This window comes from Bos indicus x Bos taurus, chromosome 9 (genome assembly GCF_003369695.1).
Source record: "Bos indicus x Bos taurus breed Angus x Brahman F1 hybrid chromosome 9, Bos_hybrid_MaternalHap_v2.0, whole genome shotgun sequence".
Classification (NCBI taxonomy): Eukaryota; Metazoa; Chordata; class Mammalia; order Artiodactyla; family Bovidae; genus Bos; species Bos indicus x Bos taurus.
The window spans coordinates 62696001-62716450 of record NC_040084.1 but is presented as its reverse complement, the minus strand read 5'-3'; the positions used below and the strand labels follow the sequence as shown (position 1 = coordinate 62716450).

General features: G+C 35.6%; 1 protein-coding gene across 3 annotated transcripts in view; it reads left to right on the top strand.

Annotated features, from left to right (window-relative positions):
* ZNF292 (zinc finger protein 292) overlaps nt 1–20214 on the top strand; it is a 95671-nt gene extending 75457 nt beyond the window's left edge. For 2 of the 3 annotated variants that reach the window (XM_027551445.1, XM_027551446.1), the window contains 3 exons: nt 4179–4315; nt 6104–6245; nt 10666–20214. In XM_027551445.1, the coding sequence (XP_027407246.1) occupies nt 4179–4315; nt 6104–6245; nt 10666–17805 (7419 nt within the window). In that variant the 3' untranslated portion in view covers nt 17806–20214. Of the gene's footprint in view, nt 1–3677; nt 3702–4178; nt 4316–6103; nt 6246–10665 lie in introns of those variants that run through there. The other variant, XM_027551447.1, reaches the window with a different exon arrangement.
* The last annotated feature ends 236 nt before the right edge of the window (nt 20215–20450 follow it).

The window sequence follows — 20450 nt, the reverse complement described above, 5'->3', positions numbered from 1 at the left end:
AGAAGCATACCTTCTAGCAGGAAACTGTCTAAAGATAGGGTGGTTACATTAACTTCTAAAGTCCTGTTTGAAGTTGAAGACTGAATTTGTTATCTCCAGGAAAGTCTCTGTTTCTAGCTATCCTGAATAGTCAAAAAAATCTTGCAGCACTGAACCTAAATTCCCTCTTGGTTTAATTATCCAGAGTTAAGTAACAACAGCCCACCCTGCTGTGGGAGATCCTCAGGAAAATTCTATCTCTGATGTCATATGAAGTTGTTTTTTCCTTCTCATTTTAAGCAGGTGGAATTAAGATACTTCATGTTCTTTAAGCAGAGTACACAGAATCAGTTTCCCCACCCAGAAGCAAAACTAGATCACATGCTGTAGAACAGAACAGGATATGTGTAAGTCTAACAACATTTCTTGTTAGAAATCCCTTTTCACTTAGAGATTGTTTGATTATTCATTTATTTTTCTATTAGAAACATGTTGAAACTGACTCTTCATTGTTCCAAGTGAAGTAAATTATGTCATCACTTCTGCCCCAGGGAGAGTAATCACTTTGGAGCAATTGCCCAAACATTGCCCCCTTCGAAAGAGGAATGCTCTCTCCCTCACATGACCCACTTGAAACATTTCCTTTACCTATATGGTTCTTGTAAACATTTGAGGTTTTTACCCATTCCTTAGACTAGGTGGGAATAGATATTGGAAAGAGTCAACAGTGACCTGGACCTATAGTCTGTGTCCAGATGAGCCAGTAAGCAAGGAATTGACTATTTCTCAGGACCCTTCCACTGTGATAGAAATAACAGCTAGCCCTGGTGGATGGCCGAGGAATGAGGCTGAGAGAGACCAGTGTTTATCTGGCTTCTCTTGAAGGACTGGGCTTTGGCCTGGGTTCTTGGTGTCAATATAAAAATGAAGTTAGAAGTGTTTATGTATTCAGTATTTCTATTGGTTTTGTTGTCAAAATAAACATAAAAGTAAAATCTTCTACTTTGTCTCTCTCTGTTATTTCCCATTTGACCCAAGTAATCATTAAATGTGAAATTTGTTTATTTCTAATATTTTTACATAGAAACATACTTTAAACATGCACACATCCTTGCTGCTAGGCACTTTTCCTGCTCTTCGTATGGACATCTTTCCATGTCATTTCTTTATAAATCAACCTCATTCCTTCTTCTGGCTGCATAATTCCATAGTATAGGTTTGTAATTAATATTTTAGTCAAACTAGAGGACATTTAAATTGTTGCCTGGTACTTATTGATAGATCCTTTCATTCTTCTTGGGAGTACACTGGTGGGGTAAATTTCTGTAAGTAGAATTGCTGAATCAGAGAACCTACACATCTTAAATAGGGCCGTGCTAACAACCCCTCCCCCCCAAAAAAAAGATTATATGAGTTATGCTCCCATAAACAGTACATGAAATTTTTTATTCCTTAACACTATAGAGTATTTATCTTTTAAATCTAGCTTAAGATTTTGCTATTCTGAGAGTTTAAAAAAAAACAGCTAATTATTTTAGTGTGACAGGTTTACCGTTTAAGTCCTTTTCTGGATGGAGGAAACCAGTTTTATTTTGATAAGCAAAAAGCTTCTCCTGAAATGTGTTTAAGCCCATACATTTTAAAAGTGCACTTAGTGAATGTATGTGAAATATGAAGTGTTCTGTATTTTTTGAGTATCTGGCAGAAGGCCATATTAAAACATAAAAGTCATTATTTGCAGTTTTGAAATAATTTTTACACTTTACAAAGGGATTTAGAAAAGTATATCTTTAACAAACAGATCATGCTAATTGACTTTAAGAGTTTTATTCATATTTTTAAATTTTCTAGTGTTAAATTTTTGGTCATTTTTTCAAAGCAATACAGAGTAGATATTTGTAACACATAAATAGTCCCTATATTGGTAATATATTGATAGTCCTTACTTTATGCTGCCTTGGATTATGAAAAATAGTTCTTGCTCATTGATGGCTAAAGTTGACCTATGTTTCACTTACACAGTTTTAATTCAGCCATTGATTAGGTTTCATTTTCTCTGTAGTGTCCTCTTTTTTTTCAAGTGGGGTATCTATATTAGGGAAATAAAGGCTATCGAATAGTGCATAGTAAAAATTGCTTCCATAGCATACCAATAAAAAGTGAAGTTTTCTGTGTAATTAAATATAGCAGATGTTTCAGTTCGTATGTTGTGTATTTGTGAATTTATAGTTGTTTGTTGTTTGTTTATAGTACCTTTGTTGTTTTTATATTTTACATAGATACATGTTTTATTATTAAGTGTAAGCTAATACAGATAATATCCTTGGAAAAACTAATTTATTATATATAATGTATACATTTTGCATTATCTAACCATTCAGTAAGAACACCTTAGGTTTTTAAAACACATGAAAATTTGATTCAAAATAAATTAGACTTTCATGATTTAAGAATTTTTTTAAAATTGAACTTGTAAAATCAGCATTGATCAATGAAGACCCTCAATGTGCTTATGCAATATGCTTATGTAGAAGTCTAGAAAAAGCACAGACTTTGAAGCTAGATCTGGGTTGAAATCTTGACTGCTAATTAAGCACGCAGCTTTGAGCAAGTAACTTAATTCTCTAAGCCTTGTCTCTAAAAGAAATAGTATTAGTTTAAAAAAAAAAATCGTAGTAGTATTTACCAGGCAAGCCATTGTGTTGGTTTAGCAGTGCTGTTCCTGAAGAAACTGACACAAATAAATGAATAGTAGAGTAGCTGCTATTTTTATTATTACTGACATCTTAATGTATAAAATGTTACTCATACCTATCTAGTAGAAAAATTATGATTAATAATTATATACATGTATAAGATGTCTAACAATACATTTAACTTATTGTAGGTATTTGAAAATACTAATTGTATAAATGTGTATTGTTCAGCCCTTTTTGTGTTTGTTTACATAGGGTTCCTTATAGATAAAGATCTATACAAAAGAGGAAGACACAGGAATAATGGAAAAAGTACTGTGCCAGGGAATTCCAGGATTTGGGTTTTAATCATAACTCTTATACTAACTTCATATTTACTTTAAGAAGTGATTGTTCTTAAACACATAGATTCAGAGTTGGGTCTTAGTGTTTTCTAGCTTGATTTACTGTGTAAAATGGAACTTCTGAATCTGTCCCCTTGCAGTCTTTATCCTTGTTGTCAAAGATCAAACCTCAGGATTACCCCATTTCCATTCAGACACTTGTTTAATTCTAAACACCTTACATTTTACACACAGACACACACAAACACACACACTTTTCCTGTACTCAAAAATTAATGAGGAGACACAGAGATTAACAGAGATATGTGTAGTTAGCTCTGTGGTACATGGGTGCTAATGGTTTGTATTGATCTTCAATTCTTTTTGCCATTTGACAGTTGTACCATGTTAATTCTGTGGAACACCAGTGATTTGGGATTGTATGCTCTTTGTCACATCTTTATCTTAAAGCAAATACTTAGAGAGATCATAGGTAAATTCTGATTGTTTTATGTAGTAAATCATTGTAGTAGAGATAATAAATTTTAATTTTTAAAAAAATAAGCAATAGATGTAAGTGCATAATTAAATGAAGCAAGTTGCCTTCATCTAGGTTATACTTATGCATGCATGACTTGACAAGCTTTGAGATGGAATGAATATATATGAAAAGAAAAATAATGGAGATTTATAGAACTCTGAGGTGAGCTTCATTTAAAAGTGGTATAGCTACATAAAATGTTTCATGTTTTATTTTATTCCCTCTGATGAATAGACACTTTGTTTTTTAGTCTATATCCAGTAAATGTTTGTCTTTTTGTTCATTCTAATGCTTTTTAAATTACTGGATAAAGGGGAAAAAATACAAGTAGCAGCTTTTCTTTTTCAGTATTATAGACCTGATTTAATGGGTAGAGGTTGCTTATAATTAGCATTAGTTATTTACATATAAATGAACAGTTGTAAAGGTCTTGAAAATCATTGGTTCTCTGACTTGAAGAAAGATTATTTTTTTTAACAGTAGCCCAGTCATGACAAATTATGAATTGCTAATTTATGAGTTAATGAGGTTTTGCCAAAGAAAATGATCTGTACATATTAATAAAAATTGTAAAGTATATTACTATATATTCTAACATAAAACCATTTTATGGCATATTTCTGTATCCTTTCTCTGTAGATTTCAGAAGTTGATTGCAAAGATGCCCTAGAAATGATCTGTAACTTAGAATCTGAGGGTGATGAAAAAAGTGCTCTTGTCTTATGTACTGCATTTTTATCACGTCAGCTTCAACAGGGAGATATGTACTGTGCTTGGTGAGTTGATTTTCTTTTGAAAAGAGAAGGTTGTTAAATAAGATTACAGATAGGTTGTGCAGATACCTTAAGAACATATTTTTAAAAGTCTTTTTAGTGTTACCAAGACAAAAAAGCTTATTTTCAGATACTATATGCTGTGTAAACTGATTATCAAGTAGTTCATATTATAACTTTAAAATTTTTTTGTATTGAGAGACCACACAATTCCTTAGTATACCAGTAATGATCATATAATGATCAGTTATAATTAGGAAAATTTTAAATGTTGGAAGGTGAAAGAAGGGCTTATTTTATTTAATGCTACAATAAAAATGTTTTCAGCTATGTAAGCCACCTTTAATTTAATGTATGTATTGTTCCTTTGCATATTGCACGCTTTTTGCTATTAATGCATAACTAGGTGCTAGTCATTAATGTGTAGAAATATAGTTCATTTACCCACTTACGAGGTGTCATTCTGTTAATACTTCACTAAATTCTTCAATACACATTTCTTCATATGGTACATTCCCTAGTGTGCAAACCTGTTAAATATATCATCTTTTGGGAGGATACAGATAGCAGGGATAATTACTTCAGTTAAATCAAAAAACTTAAGATCAGCTGTCTTAAGTTGGTGTTAGCTCAGACTGGCGATTTATCTGATCAGTCGACTGTATTATTAGTCTTAAGTGTTGTGCTTGTATTGTGGAAACACAAAAGAAAATTTAGTGTACAACATTCTGAAATTTAAGAATATTTACCTGAACTGTGAGGGTGAGCTCATGGTAGGAAGTGGCAGTACAGGGAATTGAGTTGAGATAGAAAAATCAACTAGAAAGCCTGTAAGTAGTTCAGCTGGGAAGTTAGGAAAGTTTCCTGTGGATATGGGGTGAGGTGAGAGAAATGTTTGAAGAGGCTGATAGATAGGGTTAGTAATAATGATGCGTTAAATTAGAAGGGCAGTGAACCAAAAAGAATGTTAATTATCCTTTTCATGTATTAACTTTCAGGTTTCAGGAGAGATCAAAGTGGGGAATTCTTAGAAAAAACTAAAGAGGTGAAAGTGGTCAAAACTAGAGAGACAGATTCTGAAGTCCTCAGTATGCAGGTTAAAATCCAGTAGATGAGCGGGTTATTCAAGTGGATGGTGAAAAGGGCAAATTTTGTAGGACTGGAAACTGAGGAGCTAATTGGAAAGGCCTGTATGGAGAATACTTGAAGTAGCAAAGATTTGTGTGGAAGTTAACTGTGGAGGACAGAGAGAAATAGGATGATAGGTAAAAAGGTGGAAAATTTCTCAGTTCAGTAGGGTTATTTTCTAACTGTGGTAGCACAGAGCAGTTATTTTCTTCTGGGTTCTATGTCATCATTGATTCTTAACATTATCTAATAATAAATTATTAGAAGATAAAAATTAAATGCTTTTTAAAGATCATTTTGCCATTGATGCATTTTATATATACACATGTATTTTGCATTTCTTATTACTTTTAAAGTTCAGATGTGGTGTGTGTATCTTGTTTAAATGTGAGGTATGTATCTTATTTAAATGCCATGTGCTTTCCTAGTAAAAGGTAGTGAGTGCTTCTTTGAGATTGAAAAATCTTAATAAAATGATAAATCATATCTTGATTTTATTTAATAAGTCTCTAGAAAATTGAGAGTCTTTTTCTTTTAAACCTCATTCCACATATAGCTTTAGAATCTGAAACTAGTTTTAATTTCAAATGTAATTACTAGACTAAGTTCATGATTTTACATTGCACCTCCAACTTACTTTTTTACTTTTTTTTTTCTTTTTAGGGAACTCACTCTCTTTTGGAGTAAATTACAGCAGAGAGTAGAACCTTCTATTCAAGTGTACCTAGAAAGGTGTCGTCAACTTTCTTTGTTAACCAAGACAGTATATCACATTTTCTTCCTGATTAAAGTTATTAATTCAGAGGTAAGAATGATCAAGGTATCTTAATTTCAGATATGTAAATTACACATTTAATATGTGTACTTCCAGTGACTTTTATTTCATTTAATGCTTTGAACATTGATTTTCTTATTAGTCCTTAATTTTACTTGATACAGAGAAACTTAAAAATGCAAATAAGAGCCAGGGGCTTGCTCTTAGCCCAAAGACAAGCAATGTATACATAATACTCATATTTTATCATTCCACAGTTTTTCTTCTAGGTGTTACACTGTTTTGATAATTTGGTTCTATATAAATTTAGAAAGTGTAAAAAGAAATATAGCTTCCTTTGCTTGCCATCTGGCAGACTACAGTATCTAAAATTCCTTCTTCTACAAAAGACCAAGAAATACTTGATGAAATAAAACATTGTTCTTAGTGCTTAGCAGCTTGATTACAAGAATAGTGGAGAATTCCCTAGGCTCAAAAAGAAGAATCTAAAAATTGGAGTAGAAACTTTGAGCTGAGGCTAGGGTTCTCTTAACCTGCTGGGGAGTAGGGTGTGTTAGAACTTGGAGCAGCTAAGGGGTTTGAAGTTTTATATCCACACAGGGATAAGAGATAGGATCTTGGGCCCTTTTAAGTTGGAGATTTAGAACTGAGTTCCATGTCCCCCACCTCCTCTCCACTAACTTGTAAAGTACTATAATTTCATTGCAAAGTGAACTAGGAAAATATTACTTGAACACAGATGATGGTCAGGAACCTTGTACATGTCCATCTGGACTATGGGTCAGAGAAGGAAAATATTTTCCCTAACAAATTATAACCATAGGTCTGCCCTCACACAGATTTAGGGTCCACATTTACCCTACACTATAACCAGGAATCCCCACATCAAGTGAGTGTCAGGGAAGAAGACCTTTTCCTCTCCATTTCCTTCTTAGTTATGTTGGTTTTTCTAAGAATTAAACAGACATGGGGCAGATTAACAGGAGAACACCAAGCAAAAGTTTAATAACAGATATACATAGGAGAGGCCCAGGAAAACTAAGAAGCTCGCCAAAATGGCCAAAATCCTCACCTTAAATACCACTTTCAGTTAAAGACAAAGAGAGGATGTTGGGAGTAGCGGTTTGGGCCTTCAGAGCAAAAGGAGGCAGTTCACATGGAAATGGAAAAGCAAGTGCTTGTTGGGTCCTGCAGAGACAAGGGGACACAGTGGACTCTGATCTCCAGGACCTGCAGAGTCTCCTCCACCATGCCCAACCCATGTTCTTTGCAGATACATCTGGGATAGCTCTGTTACAGGAACAGGCCCTTTTTCTAAATTCTTTTAGTCGATAAAGAGGAGTTTTGGGGGGTAACAAGAAAAACCTTCTTAGTCTCTTCTTAGTCTTCTGTTTCTTAAACATAATCAGCCTAAAATAATCCTCCTGTCAAAGAGACACATTTTGGGGTGGTGGTGTTTGCTCCCCTACATAAATAATATTTGAAAAGGTAAGCGTGAAGTCCTGGGCTGGTAAATGCCTAGGATCCCTGGCAGAAGCAAATTGAAGAACTACTTTGGAGGAACATACCTTCAATACATGATTCTTTGATAAAGTTCTTCTCAAGATAGGTTCACCATCAAGATTTACAATGAAAATGTCATCCATGGGCAGTTTTTGAGGAGAGAACTAACAGTAGGATTAAACTTTTTAAAGGATAAAAAGTACATAAATTACATATATTTAAAGACATAATTTAATCATAAATATCTATTAAGCATACAAAACAATCCAACATGAATGAATTTCAGTAGAATGATGGAATCATTTGCTTAATTCTTTAAATACAGTCTGATAAATCTATAAAATACATATATTTAAAGATATAAAATAAGGAATAAAAGTATGAAAAAGAGAGAGAGGTCCTATAAAATGACCAGGCAGATTTTAAAAAGAGTCAAAAGAACTTTTAGAAATACAAAAACATAATCATAGACATGAAAACAATAGATGGATTAAACAGTACATTAGACAAAATTCTAAAGGGAAGTGATAACAGAGATTGCATATGTTTCCATTCATTTACTAGCAAAAATCAGAATCCAGCTTTTACAAAACTAATTTCTTTTGTAATAGTAATCCTTGTAGGAATGCATTTGGTTTCCACTTTAAAAGTACACAAGGGATGCCAAACAGGTCTTAGGGATCCTTGAAAGCTAGGATGTAGCTAGGATGTAGCATGACATGAAGTATTTGTATGTATAATTTTATTTTTGAAAGTAGGGTCCAGCAGACATTCTTACTGTCTTTGATCTTTTAAGATCTATATTTGGTCCGTAAATCTTACATGTATCTTTTGCTTTTTTTTTTCTCCTGAAATAATTTCTCTTCATTTTCAGGATTAAAGAACAGGAATGAACAGTAAAGGAAAGAACAGTAAAGAACAGGAATGTTTATCTGGTGTACCCCTTTCCCCTTTGTACCTCAAAACTCTAGGAGTTGTTGAGAATTGTTGCCCAGCTACTCACATAATGAGTATTAAAATAATTATTTCCTTCTTAAACTGTAATTGAGATCTGTAAAGAAAATGGAGCAAATAACTTAGTTCATCATTTTATTTATTTTTTCCTAGACCCCTGCAGTCAAAGAGTTGAAAAAATAAAGCCCTACCCTTAAGGACCTCATTTTTGCCGAGACACATTACCAGTTGCTTTGTAATGTGTCTTTCTTTAATAGTGGAATATCGAGACTCCTGAGAGGGAAAGAGCACATGGCTTAGCACAGTCTCTGGTATAGAGTAGGTGCTGAGTGAAGAAAGAAGAGGGCCCTCTAACCCATTTACCTATTAGATTCTCAAGTAGTGTTGGCCAAACAAAGTTCCTAGTAACCAAAAAAGCATGAAAAGTAGTATAAAGAAAAAAACTGTTTTCTCCTCTGTTCGCTACTCACTAAGTGCTTCTGAGCACCACGTGTGTGATTTTTTTCCTACACTAAGTACTCCTCTGATTCTCCAGACACCAGTTCAGTGTTCTGTAATTTAACTCAGTTCTGACACTGTTCACCTAACTCAATCTCTACTCAACTCTAAAGATAGTTGACATATAACTAGTTTATGAATTGAATATTACCTGTAAACTTAATCATCAGTCACACATACACAGAAAGATAAAAAACTCAAAAGAACAAAAATTTTGATACTGTTTTGTTGGCCTTATTTGTTAAGGTTTCAAATTGATTTACATCATTAAGATGGCCAGTTCAGTTTCTCAGCCTGTTTCACCCACTCTTCTTTTGGCCCACAAATCTAAGCTTCCCTTTCAGTAAAATATTTTGTTTTCTTAACCTGTGAAAATACAAATCCTTTCAGCTCTTTTGAACTTCTTTTGACTTCCTTGCCCTTTGGTCTAAAGCACACATATTTCATTACCCTGAATGTGGCCACATCTTGTGACTGGCTTATTTTTCAATTGTTTGTTCTCTTTTAGCCTTTTAAAACCCATTTTTATCTCTTCATATATTTTTCAACTGACTCTTACCTGTGTTACTGCTATATTATCATAATAGTTCAAGATGCTAATTCAAAAGGATAAAAGGTTTGTTGTGTCTTCTGCTATTCCTTATTCTTAGGATGTTCCAGTCATGAGGTAGGTGATTTGGCATTCAATTTTGGGCTTCCCTCGTGGCTCAGCTGGTAAAGAATCCTCCTGCAATGCAGGAGACCTGGGTTCAGTCCCTGGGTTGGGAAGCTCCCCTGGAGAAGGGAAAGGCTACCCACTCCATCCAGTATCCTGGCCTGGAGAATTCCATGGACTGTATAGTCCATGGGGTCGCAAAGAGTCGGACATGACTGAGCAACTTTCACTTCACTTCACTTCACTTTATGATCAAATTAGGATTCCCAGTATTAAAAAAAGAACTTTATTCTCAAATGTGAGAATCTCTTTTCATTGCTAATGAGTTAGGAATTATGGGGACATTCTCAGTTTTATAACTAAACTAAGAGGGTTGTTGTTTTCAGAAGGATTGTAAATACAAACTTAGGAAATGAAATTTGCGATAAAGTTAATGACGTTTCTTGATCACTTACTATGTGCCAGACATGATAATTTAGATCCATGTTATCTATTAATGTTCACAGCAGTTTGATTAAGTTTAAGTGCTGTTTTGATCTCTTATTTTATATTGTGATATGAAAGATCAGAGAAGTTAAATAACTTCCAAATTTGCTAGGATATTACATGATTTTATACTCTTGTCTTAGCTACCAGTGTTTATGTTTTTTGCTATTCTCTACAGCTCATTTCACACACACACACACACACACACAGCCACGATGCTTGGGAGGGGTTATCTTCATAGATGGTCTATTGCAAAATTTGAGAAAACAAACCTCAGTTTTAAAATGACTAAATTCACAAATCTGCATTGATGAGTGTAAATTAAGGTAACATTTCTTGCTTGCTTCTTCACAGACCGAAGGAGCTGGACTTGCCACTTGTATAGAGCTGTGTGTAAAAGCTCTTCGCCTGGAATCTACAGAAAACACTGAAGTGAAAATATCTATCTGCAAGACCATTTCATGCTTGTTGCCTGATGATCTGGAAGTTAAACGTGCTTGTCAACTGAGTGAATTTCTTATTGAGCCTACAGTAGATGCATATTATGCTGTGGAAATGTTGTATAACCAGCCAGACCAGAAATATGATGAAGAGAATCTTCCAATACCAAATTCTCTACGCTGTGAGCTCTTACTTGTATTGAAAACTCAGTGGCCCTTTGATCCAGAATTCTGGGATTGGAAAACTTTAAAACGACAGTGTCTTGCATTAATGGGAGAAGAAGCATCCATTGTGTCTTCAATAGATGAATTAAATGACAGTGAGGTTTATGAGAAGGTAGCAGACTACCAGGAAGATAGTAAAGACACTTCTGTGAATGGTGGAATTGGTGCTAATTCTGGCCTTAGAGACATTTGTGATGAAAAGCAGAAAAAGAGAGAGATAAAACAGTTAAGAGAGAGGGGATTTATATCAGCTCGGTTCAGGAATTGGCAAGCCTACATGCAGTATTGTGTGCTGTGTGACAAAGAGTTCCTTGGTCATCGAATAGTACGACATGCTCAAAAGCATTACAAAGATGGGATTTACAGTTGCCCCATATGTGCAAAGAACTTTAATTCTAAAGAAACTTTTGTCCCTCACGTCACGTTGCATGTTAAACAATCAAGTAAAGAGAGACTGGCAGCTATGAAACCATTAAGAAGGTTGGGAAGGCCTCCTAAGATCACAGCTACCAACGAGAATCAGAAGACAAATGCTGTGGCCAAGCAGGAGCAGCGGCCAATCAAGAAGAACAGTCTCTATTCCACAGACTTCATAGTGTTTAATGACAATGATGGCTCAGATGATGAAACTGATGACAAAGACAAATCTTACGAGCCAGAGGTGATCCCAGTCCAGAAACCAGTACCTGTTAATGAGTTCAATTGCCCTGTCACTTTTTGTAAAAAGGGCTTTAAGTACTTTAAAAATTTAATTGCTCACGTAAAGGGACATAAGGATAATGAAGATGCCAAGCGCTTTCTTGAAATGCAAAGCAAAAAAGTTATTTGCCAGTACTGTAGGCGGCATTTTGTAAGTGTTACTCATCTCAATGATCACTTACAAATGCACTGTGGCAGTAAACCATACATCTGTATACAAATGAAGTGTAAGGCTGGTTTTAACAGCTATGCGGAGCTCTTAACCCACCGAAAGGAACATCAAGTCTTTAGAGCAAAGTGCATGTTTCCTAAATGTGGTCGAATTTTTTCAGAAGCTTATTTACTGTATGACCATGAAGCACAGCATTATAATACCTACACGTGTAAGTTCACAGGTTGTGGTAAAGTTTACCGTTCTCAGAGTGAGCTTGAAAAGCATCTGGAAGATCACAATACGCCTGAAAAAGTGCTGCCTCCTGAAGACCAACTTAATTCAGCCAGAGATTCTGTTCAGCCTTCCAGAGTGAATCAGAGTGCAGAAGGGAATGCTGAGAAAGAAAGATCCATGCTTCCTTCAGAAAATAGTGTTGAAAACACCATCCCAGCTGATAGAAGTGGTGCTTGGGATAAAAGCAAGGCAGAATCACCTGTGACCAAGCAAGACCAGATTTCTGCTTCGGAGCTTGGGCAGGCTGATGGACCACTGCCAAATGGTTTGGGAAACGCTGCTCCCACTCCTCTGCTTCAGGCCAGTGAAGTAGCCGTGTCCATTAAGGTGTCCCTCAATCAGGGGATCGAGGAGAACTTTGGAAAGCAAGAAAACTCAACTGTGGAAAACACTGGTGAATCACTGGTCACAAACTTACATGTACCAGTTGAAAATGCTTGTAATGATTTGTGTCACACGGATTTCCAAGAGAGAAAGGAACAGGAGTGTTTTAATGAAACCCAGATTACTCAGAATTCTTTAGTGGCCTCAGAAGCCCTCAAGATAGACGGCATGACCACACAAAACTTAGAAAGACAAGTGAGCAACCTGATGACCTTTTCTGTGCAAAACCAGGCAGGGTTTCAGAACAGTTTACCAACTCCCAAGTTTGAATGTGGAGGTAATGTTAAAACGTCATCTAGTCTTTATAATTTACCTCTGAAGACGCTGGAAAGTATCACATTTGTTCCACCACAGCCCAACCTCAGTAATTCCTTAGGAACTCCATCAGTGCCTCCAAAAGCGCCAGTTCAGAAATTCAGTTGCCAGGTTGAGGGATGTACTCGAACCTACAACTCTTCACAGAGTATTGGGAAACACATGAAGACAGCACACCCCGACCAGTACGCAGCATTCAAAATGCAGCGCAAAAGCAAAAGGGGCCAGAAAGCTAACAATTTAAATACACCAAATAATGGAAAATTTGTTTATTTTTTGCCATCACAGGTGAGCAGCTCTAATAATGCATTTTTTACACCACAGACCAAAGCCAGTGGGACTCCTGCCTGTTCTGCTCAGTTGCAGCATGTCTCATCTTCCATTTTCCCAGCTCATCTAGCAAGTGTGTCAGCTCCACTGTTGCCCTCGGTGGAAAGTGTCATGAATCCAAGTATACCTTCTCAGGATAAAAACGAACAAGGTGGTGGTCTGTTATGTTCCCAGATGGAGACTTTATCTAGCACCACCTTGCCAGCACAAATGGAAGACCTAACCAAAACGGTTTTGCCTTTGAATATCGACAGCGGCTCAGATCCTTTCCTTCCGTTACCTGCAGAAAGCAGCTCTGTCTCTCTCTCCCCATCACCAGCAGACAGTGGGACTAACTCTGTTTTCTCCCAACTGGAAAATAATACAAGTCATTTTTCTTCACAGATCGAAGGAAATACCAATTCCTCCTTTCTAAAGGGAGGGAATGGTGAGAACGCAGTTTTTCCTTCACAAGTCAGTGTTGCAGATGACTTCAGTGGCGCTGGTGCCCAACAGCCTGGACCAGAAAAAGTGAAAAAAGACCGCGGGCGGGGCCCAAATGGGAAGGAAAGAAAACCCAAGCACAACAAAAGGGCTAAATGGCCGGCAATCATCAGAGATGGGAAATTTATCTGTAGCAGGTGTTACAGGGCTTTCACTAACCCCAGATCTCTGGGTGGACACTTGTCTAAGCGATCTTACTGTAAACCACTGGATGGAGCAGAAATTGCTCAAGAACTTCTACAGAATAATGGGCAGCCTTCTCTTCTTGCCAGCATGATTCTCTCCACAAATGCCGTGAACCTGCAGCAGCCACAACAGTCTGCATTCAGTGCAGAAGCATGTTTTAAAGATCCATCATTCCTGCAACTTCTTGCTGCCGAAAACCGCTCCTCAACATTTTTACCAAATACATTTCCTCGGACTGCTGTGACTAGCTTTAATTCAAGTGTTAGTCAAGAGGGGAGTGAAATCATCAAACAGGCTTTGGAAACTGCTGGCATTCCCAGTACATTTGAGGGTGCCGATGTGCTCTCTCACGTCCCCACAGGTTGTGTCTCCGACACAGCACAAGTAAACACAACAGTGATGCCAAATCCACCTGTGCCAACCCTGCTGCAGACAGTGTGCCACCCAGGCCCCCTGCTGACAGACCAGAATGGGACACCAAACCCCAAAACTTCCTCCATTGAGGAATGCAGAAGTTTGCCTGTTTTTCCAACAAACGACTTACTACTAAAGACTGTTGAAAATGGTTTGTGTTCTAGTTCATTCCCTAATTCTAGCGGGCCATCACAAAATTTTACTGGTAGCAGTTCTCGTGTTTCAGTTATAAGTGGTCCTCAGAACACAAGGTCTAGTCATTTAAATAAGAAGGGAAACAGTGCTTCTAAGAGAAGAAAGAAAGTTACTCCTCCACTAATTGCCCCTAATACTCCCCAAAACTTGGTAACGAGTGACTTAACAGCAATGGGACTTATAGCAAAGAGTATTGAGATACCAACTACTAACCTTCATTCCACTGTAATTCCCAATTGTGAACCTCAGGGTTTGGTGGAAAATCTAACACAAAAATTAAATAATGTTGACAATCAGTTGTTTATGACTGATGTGAAAGAAAACTTCAAAACCAGTCTTGAGTCCCATACAGTGTTAGCTCCTTTAACATTAAAAACTGAAAATGGTGATTCCCAAATGATGGCTTTGAATTCATGCACACCTTCAATAAATTCTGACTTGCAGATCTCTGAAGACAATGTCATACAAAACTTTGAAAAGACTCTTGAAATTATTAAAAGTGCTATGAATTCTCAGATACTTGAGGTAAAAAATGGATCTCAGGGTATTGGTGAAACATCACAGAATGCTCAAATAAATTATAACATTCAGCTTCCTTCAGTAAACACTGTACAAAATAACAAGTTATCTGAATCGTCTCAGTTTTCCTCCTTCATAGGTATCATGCCAACAAAAAGTAACATTCCTCAGTCTGAAGTATTACATAAGGAGGATCAAATACAGGAGATTTTAGAAGGCTTACAGAAATTAAAATTAGAAAATGACCTGTCCACTCCAGCACCCCAGTGTGTACTGATAAATACATCAGTGACACTGACTCCCACTCCTGTGAAATCAATTCCAAATGTCACAGTTCAGCCGATTTCTGAAATTATAAGCAACATTCAGTTTAATGACAGAGTTAATAAACCCTTTGTGTGTCAAAACCAAGGCTGTAATTACAGTGCTATGACAAAAGATGCACTGTTTAAGCACTACGGTAAAATTCATCAGTACACTCCAGAGATGATTCTTGAAATTAAAAAGAATCAGTTGAAATTTGCTCCATTTAAATGTGTAGTACCTACATGTACGAAGACATTTACAAGAAATTCTAATCTTCGGGCACACTGTCAGTTGGTACATCATTTTACAACAGAAGAAATGGTCAAATTAAAAATAAAAAGACCTTATGGAAGAAAGTCTCAGAGTGAAAATTCATCAGCCCCACGAATTACACAAGTGAAAAGACAGCTAGCTCTGACAGAGGAAAATAAAAGGGAATTCCAGCCTGCTTTAGAATTGGGAGCAATGAAAGAAAATACCCTCAGTAATATAGCGGTGATCCCAGAAAAACAACTTCTAGAAAAAAAAAGTCCTGAAAAAACAGAAAGTTCTTCTCAAGTGATTGCAATTACTTCAGAACAATGTAATACAAATCCTCTCACAAATGTGCAAACCAAAGGACGGAAAGTTAGGAGACATAAAAAAGAAAAGGAGGAGAGGAAACGCAAGAAGCCAGTTTCTCAGTCTCCTGAGTTTCCCACAAGATACAGTCCCTACAGACCTTATCGCTGTGTTCATCAGGGTTGCTTTGCCGCTTTCACAATACAGCAGAACTTAATTCTGCATTACCAGGCTGTGCACAAATCAGATCTACCTGCATTTTCTGCAGAGGTTGAAGAGGAGAGTGAAGCTGGTAAAGAGAGTGAAGAAATTGAAACGAAGCAAACTGTGAAAGAATTTCGATGTCAGGTGAGTGACTGTTCTCGAATTTTCCAAGCAATTACTGGCCTAATACAACACTACATGAAGCTTCACGAGATGTCGCCTGAAGAAATTGAAAGTATGACCGCTTCTGTGGATGTTGGGAAATTTCCATGTGATCAGTCAGAGTGTAAATCTTCATTTACCACATATTTAAACTATGTTGTTCATCTTGAGGCAGACCATGGAATTGGGGCCAGGGGAAGTAAAACTGAAGAAGATGGCATATACAAGTGTGACTGTGAAGGCTGTGACCGAATATATGCAACCCGGTCTAATCTCCTCCGACACATTTTTAATAAGCATAATGACAAACATAAAGCTCATCTCATTCGGCCACGAAGATTAACACCTGGTCAGGAAAATATATCAAGCAAAGCAAACCAAGAAAAGACTAAGTCTAAACACCGGGGGACAAAATACAGATCTGGAAGGGAAGGAATCAAAATGCCTAAGACCAAACGAAAGAAAAAAAATAATTTGGAAAACAAGACTGCAAAGATTGTGCAGATTGAAGAAAATAAGCCTTACTCTCTGAAACGTGGAAAGCATGTATATTCTATAAAGGCTAGAAATGATGCCTTGTCTGAGTGTACGAGCAGATTTGTCACCCAGTATCCATGTATGATAAAGGGGTGTACGTCGGTTGTTACAAGTGAAAGCAATATAATCAGACATTATAAATGCCATAAATTATCTAAGGCATTTACATCACAACACCGCAATCTCCTCATTGTCTTCAAACGGTGTTGCAGCTCACAATTAAAGGAAGCTTCTGAGCAAGAGGTTGAAAAGAGTGGTGTGAAGGATTCTGACACAAGTGTATCAGAGAGCAATGATAATGCAAGAACAGCTGTAGTTCCACAGAAGGAAGTTGTAAAAAATGAAAAAGATGAAGTGGATGAACTAACAGAATTATTTATTACCAAATTAATAAATGAAGACAACACAAGTGTGGAGACCCAGCCTCAGACCTCTTCAAATGTAAGTAATGATTTTAAGGAAAATAACCCCTGCCAGTCAGAAAAACCAAAAGCAAGTAATTTGAAGAGAGTTAATAAAGAAAAAAATGTCTCCCAAAATAAAAAGAGAAAAGTTGAAAAAGCCGAACCAGCACCAGCAGTTGAATTAAGTAGTATACATAAGGAAGAAGAAACTGCTGTTGCAATTCAAACCACTGAGGAGCACCCTGCGTCTTTTGACTGGAGCTCATTTAAACCAATGGGATTTGAGGTATCATTTCTCAAATTCCTGGAGGAGTCTGCAGTGAAACAGAAGAAAAATACCGACAAAGATCATCCCAATAGTGGGAGTAAAAAAGGATCCCATTCAAATTCAAGAAAAAATGTCGACAAGACTGCTGTGACTAGTGGAAATCATACATGTTCTTGTAAAGAAAGTGAAACTTTTGTACAGTTTGCCAATCCAACACAGCTTCAGTGCAGTGATAGTGTAAAAATTGTTTTAGACAAGACTCTGAAAGATTGCACTGAGCTTGTCTTAAAGCAGCTTCAGGAAATGAAACCTACCGTCAGTCTGAAAAAACTTGAAGTACGTTCAAATGATCCAGATGTGTCTGTTACGAAAGACATCAGTATGGGCAAAGCCACAGGGAGAGGGCAGTACTGATAACTGATGTGCTATAAATACATTATTTACAGTTTTATTTTAAATAGGAAGCCATCAAGCATGCTAAAATTGTGAATCCTTTTCGTTATTTTTTGTTGTTGCTGACGTGAATTAACCTGGCCAAAAAAGAAAAAAAAAAAAAAAACATGACGTTTTGTCATGTAAAACTTTTTTTTATCCCTATGGGACTTGAGGAACAGAATCCATACTTCAGTTACTGTAAATAGTTGAGCTAAACCTCAAATTTCTATCAGCCAGTTGCCCTTTTCATGAACTAAACTGAGTTATCTGTGTGATTGATTTGTCTCACCAGGTCACTGCTCATGTGTAACAGTACTCTTTGTAGATACCTTTTTTTGTATATATTTATTATTGTAAATCATTTGCTGCCACCAGCAGTGTGTAAGTCTAAACTATTAAATGACACGTTTATATTTGGAATTTTAATTTTTAACCAAGTGATCAAGTTTTTAAAACTGTTCTTTTATTGTTTTAAATTAAGAATTTTTTGAACTAAAAACTAGAAACTCTGCCATAGTTCATTGATTTTTTTTACATAAAACATTTATTTATAAGATGATCTCCCAAAAAAATTTACTTTTCACAGAGTAGGCACATTATATCAGCAACTTGCTCTGCTTTGTAAATTTACCTTCCAGGATTTTTTTGGGTGGTATACATATGAAATTAAAGCAGATTCTTTAGCAATTTCCTATAGCTACAATTTTTTTTTCAAAGCTTTCAATTGGATATAGTTACTATGATTCCATGAAATATAATGGGAATGTGAATAAAGGATTTCCTACATCAAAGATTTTAAACATTTGGTATTTAAGAAAAAAAATCCTTTGTGAATGTGATAGAAACTAGTAGTGTGGAGCAGTGTAAATATTTGAGGTGGTGATTTGTGAAGTAGCCCAGTATTGCCTTAAATAAAATCACATTTCATTTCTCGTTTTATACATGTGATCTTATAAAGGTTTTGTTTTTTTCTCCCCCATTTTCTGAGATTTATAGATTGGTGTATAGCTTTAAACTGTATAAACTTTTGTGGAAAGATTTTTTTAAACATTTTTATAAATCTTAAAATTGGTATCATCAAAGTGAGCCCATCTTGTGTTTATAAAATGCAAGAGTTCCTTAAACATTTATAATTACATAGATAAAACACTTTCTATAAGGAAGTTGGATGTTTTGATTTTACTGTTTATAGATGTTAGATTGTACAGATTTGTCTGTATTTTCCTGCCATATCTAATGATACTTTTTTCATTAGATTGGTCTTCCAGAACAGTATTAGTTGTTATAATTGATTATTTTGATTATTCAGTATATAGTTAGCTCTTATAGTTTAGCTTTATTCACCATATTTATACTGTGGATTTACGGCCAGAGATAGAGGTTATTTCAGGAGAGTTTATGAATCTTTCTTTGAAGTCCAACTAAAATCAGTACTAGAAACAAAAGAAAACATTCTCTCAAATTTACTTTTGTTTCTGTTTGCCATGAATAGTAGCATTGATTTTTGACTTTGTTTGTTATAAACCAGTTACATTCACAATATTATTGCCTGAGATATTGATGATATTGTGATATGAAAATGTGTATATTCCCTGTGCAACATCAGACTTGGCAGGAAAAATGAAGCACTTAATATTAACTGAAATTGCTGGTACTCTGAATAAATAAGCATGGTCAAGGAGTGAATTATTTTCTTTTGGGAAATATTTTTTTAAGTTTTATTATTAAAATATTATAGTTTTATTTTTAGGGCCAAATGGGGTATATGGAATAGTTGGTTTCTCCTCCTTAAGGTTTATTACCAATATGCATAAAACTTGACACATTAAAATCTCTACCCTTTGGTAAGCCCACTGTTATTTATTAAAATAAAAATTGTTCTTATGGGTGATTAATACATGTTTTATTCCTAAATAATAACTTAACTTTGAGTAATTTTAATATTAAATTTTTGTCAACAACTGAATGTTTCCGTACAGTTTTCTTAGAAGTTGACCTAACTCTTAAAGGTAGGCATTTGGCAAACTGCTTATAGTACAGCAACAAATAGGTTTATTTCTGATGAATGTAGTGATGAACCTGTTAAGGAAAAATGCCAATGTATTGGGGCTTTTCTTTTGCTCATTAGCTTAAGAAAATTAACCACTAGATGTTTCTGTAATTGTTCTCCTACGTGTCAGTGGGGGAGATTTGCCAACATTGAGTTAATTTTTTTTATATTCCAGGTACTGTATGCTTAAACTAATTATGGAATAGTGGGCTTTTTAGCATGGAACAGAAAAATCAAATTATGGTATAAAATAAATAATGAATTTATAGAACAACAGCATGTTGGTAAAATTTGATACGGAATGTAATGCCTAAGTATTAAAAAAGAATCAAAAATTATATATTTTTCATGGTATACTTTTCCTCAATGCCTTGTCTTTGAGATATTTTCTTCCCACAGTGTAAATTTGCCTAACCTTTCATCATTTGAAAAATGGATTTTTTTTTCCCCTCTTCTAAACCCAGAGAATTTGAATCTTACCAGTCAGAACATGTTATTCAAAATCGAGTTAAGTGAAATGTAACGTTTTGAGAATTTTTTCAGCGATGTCAAATTCAGTCAGCATAAGTAAATT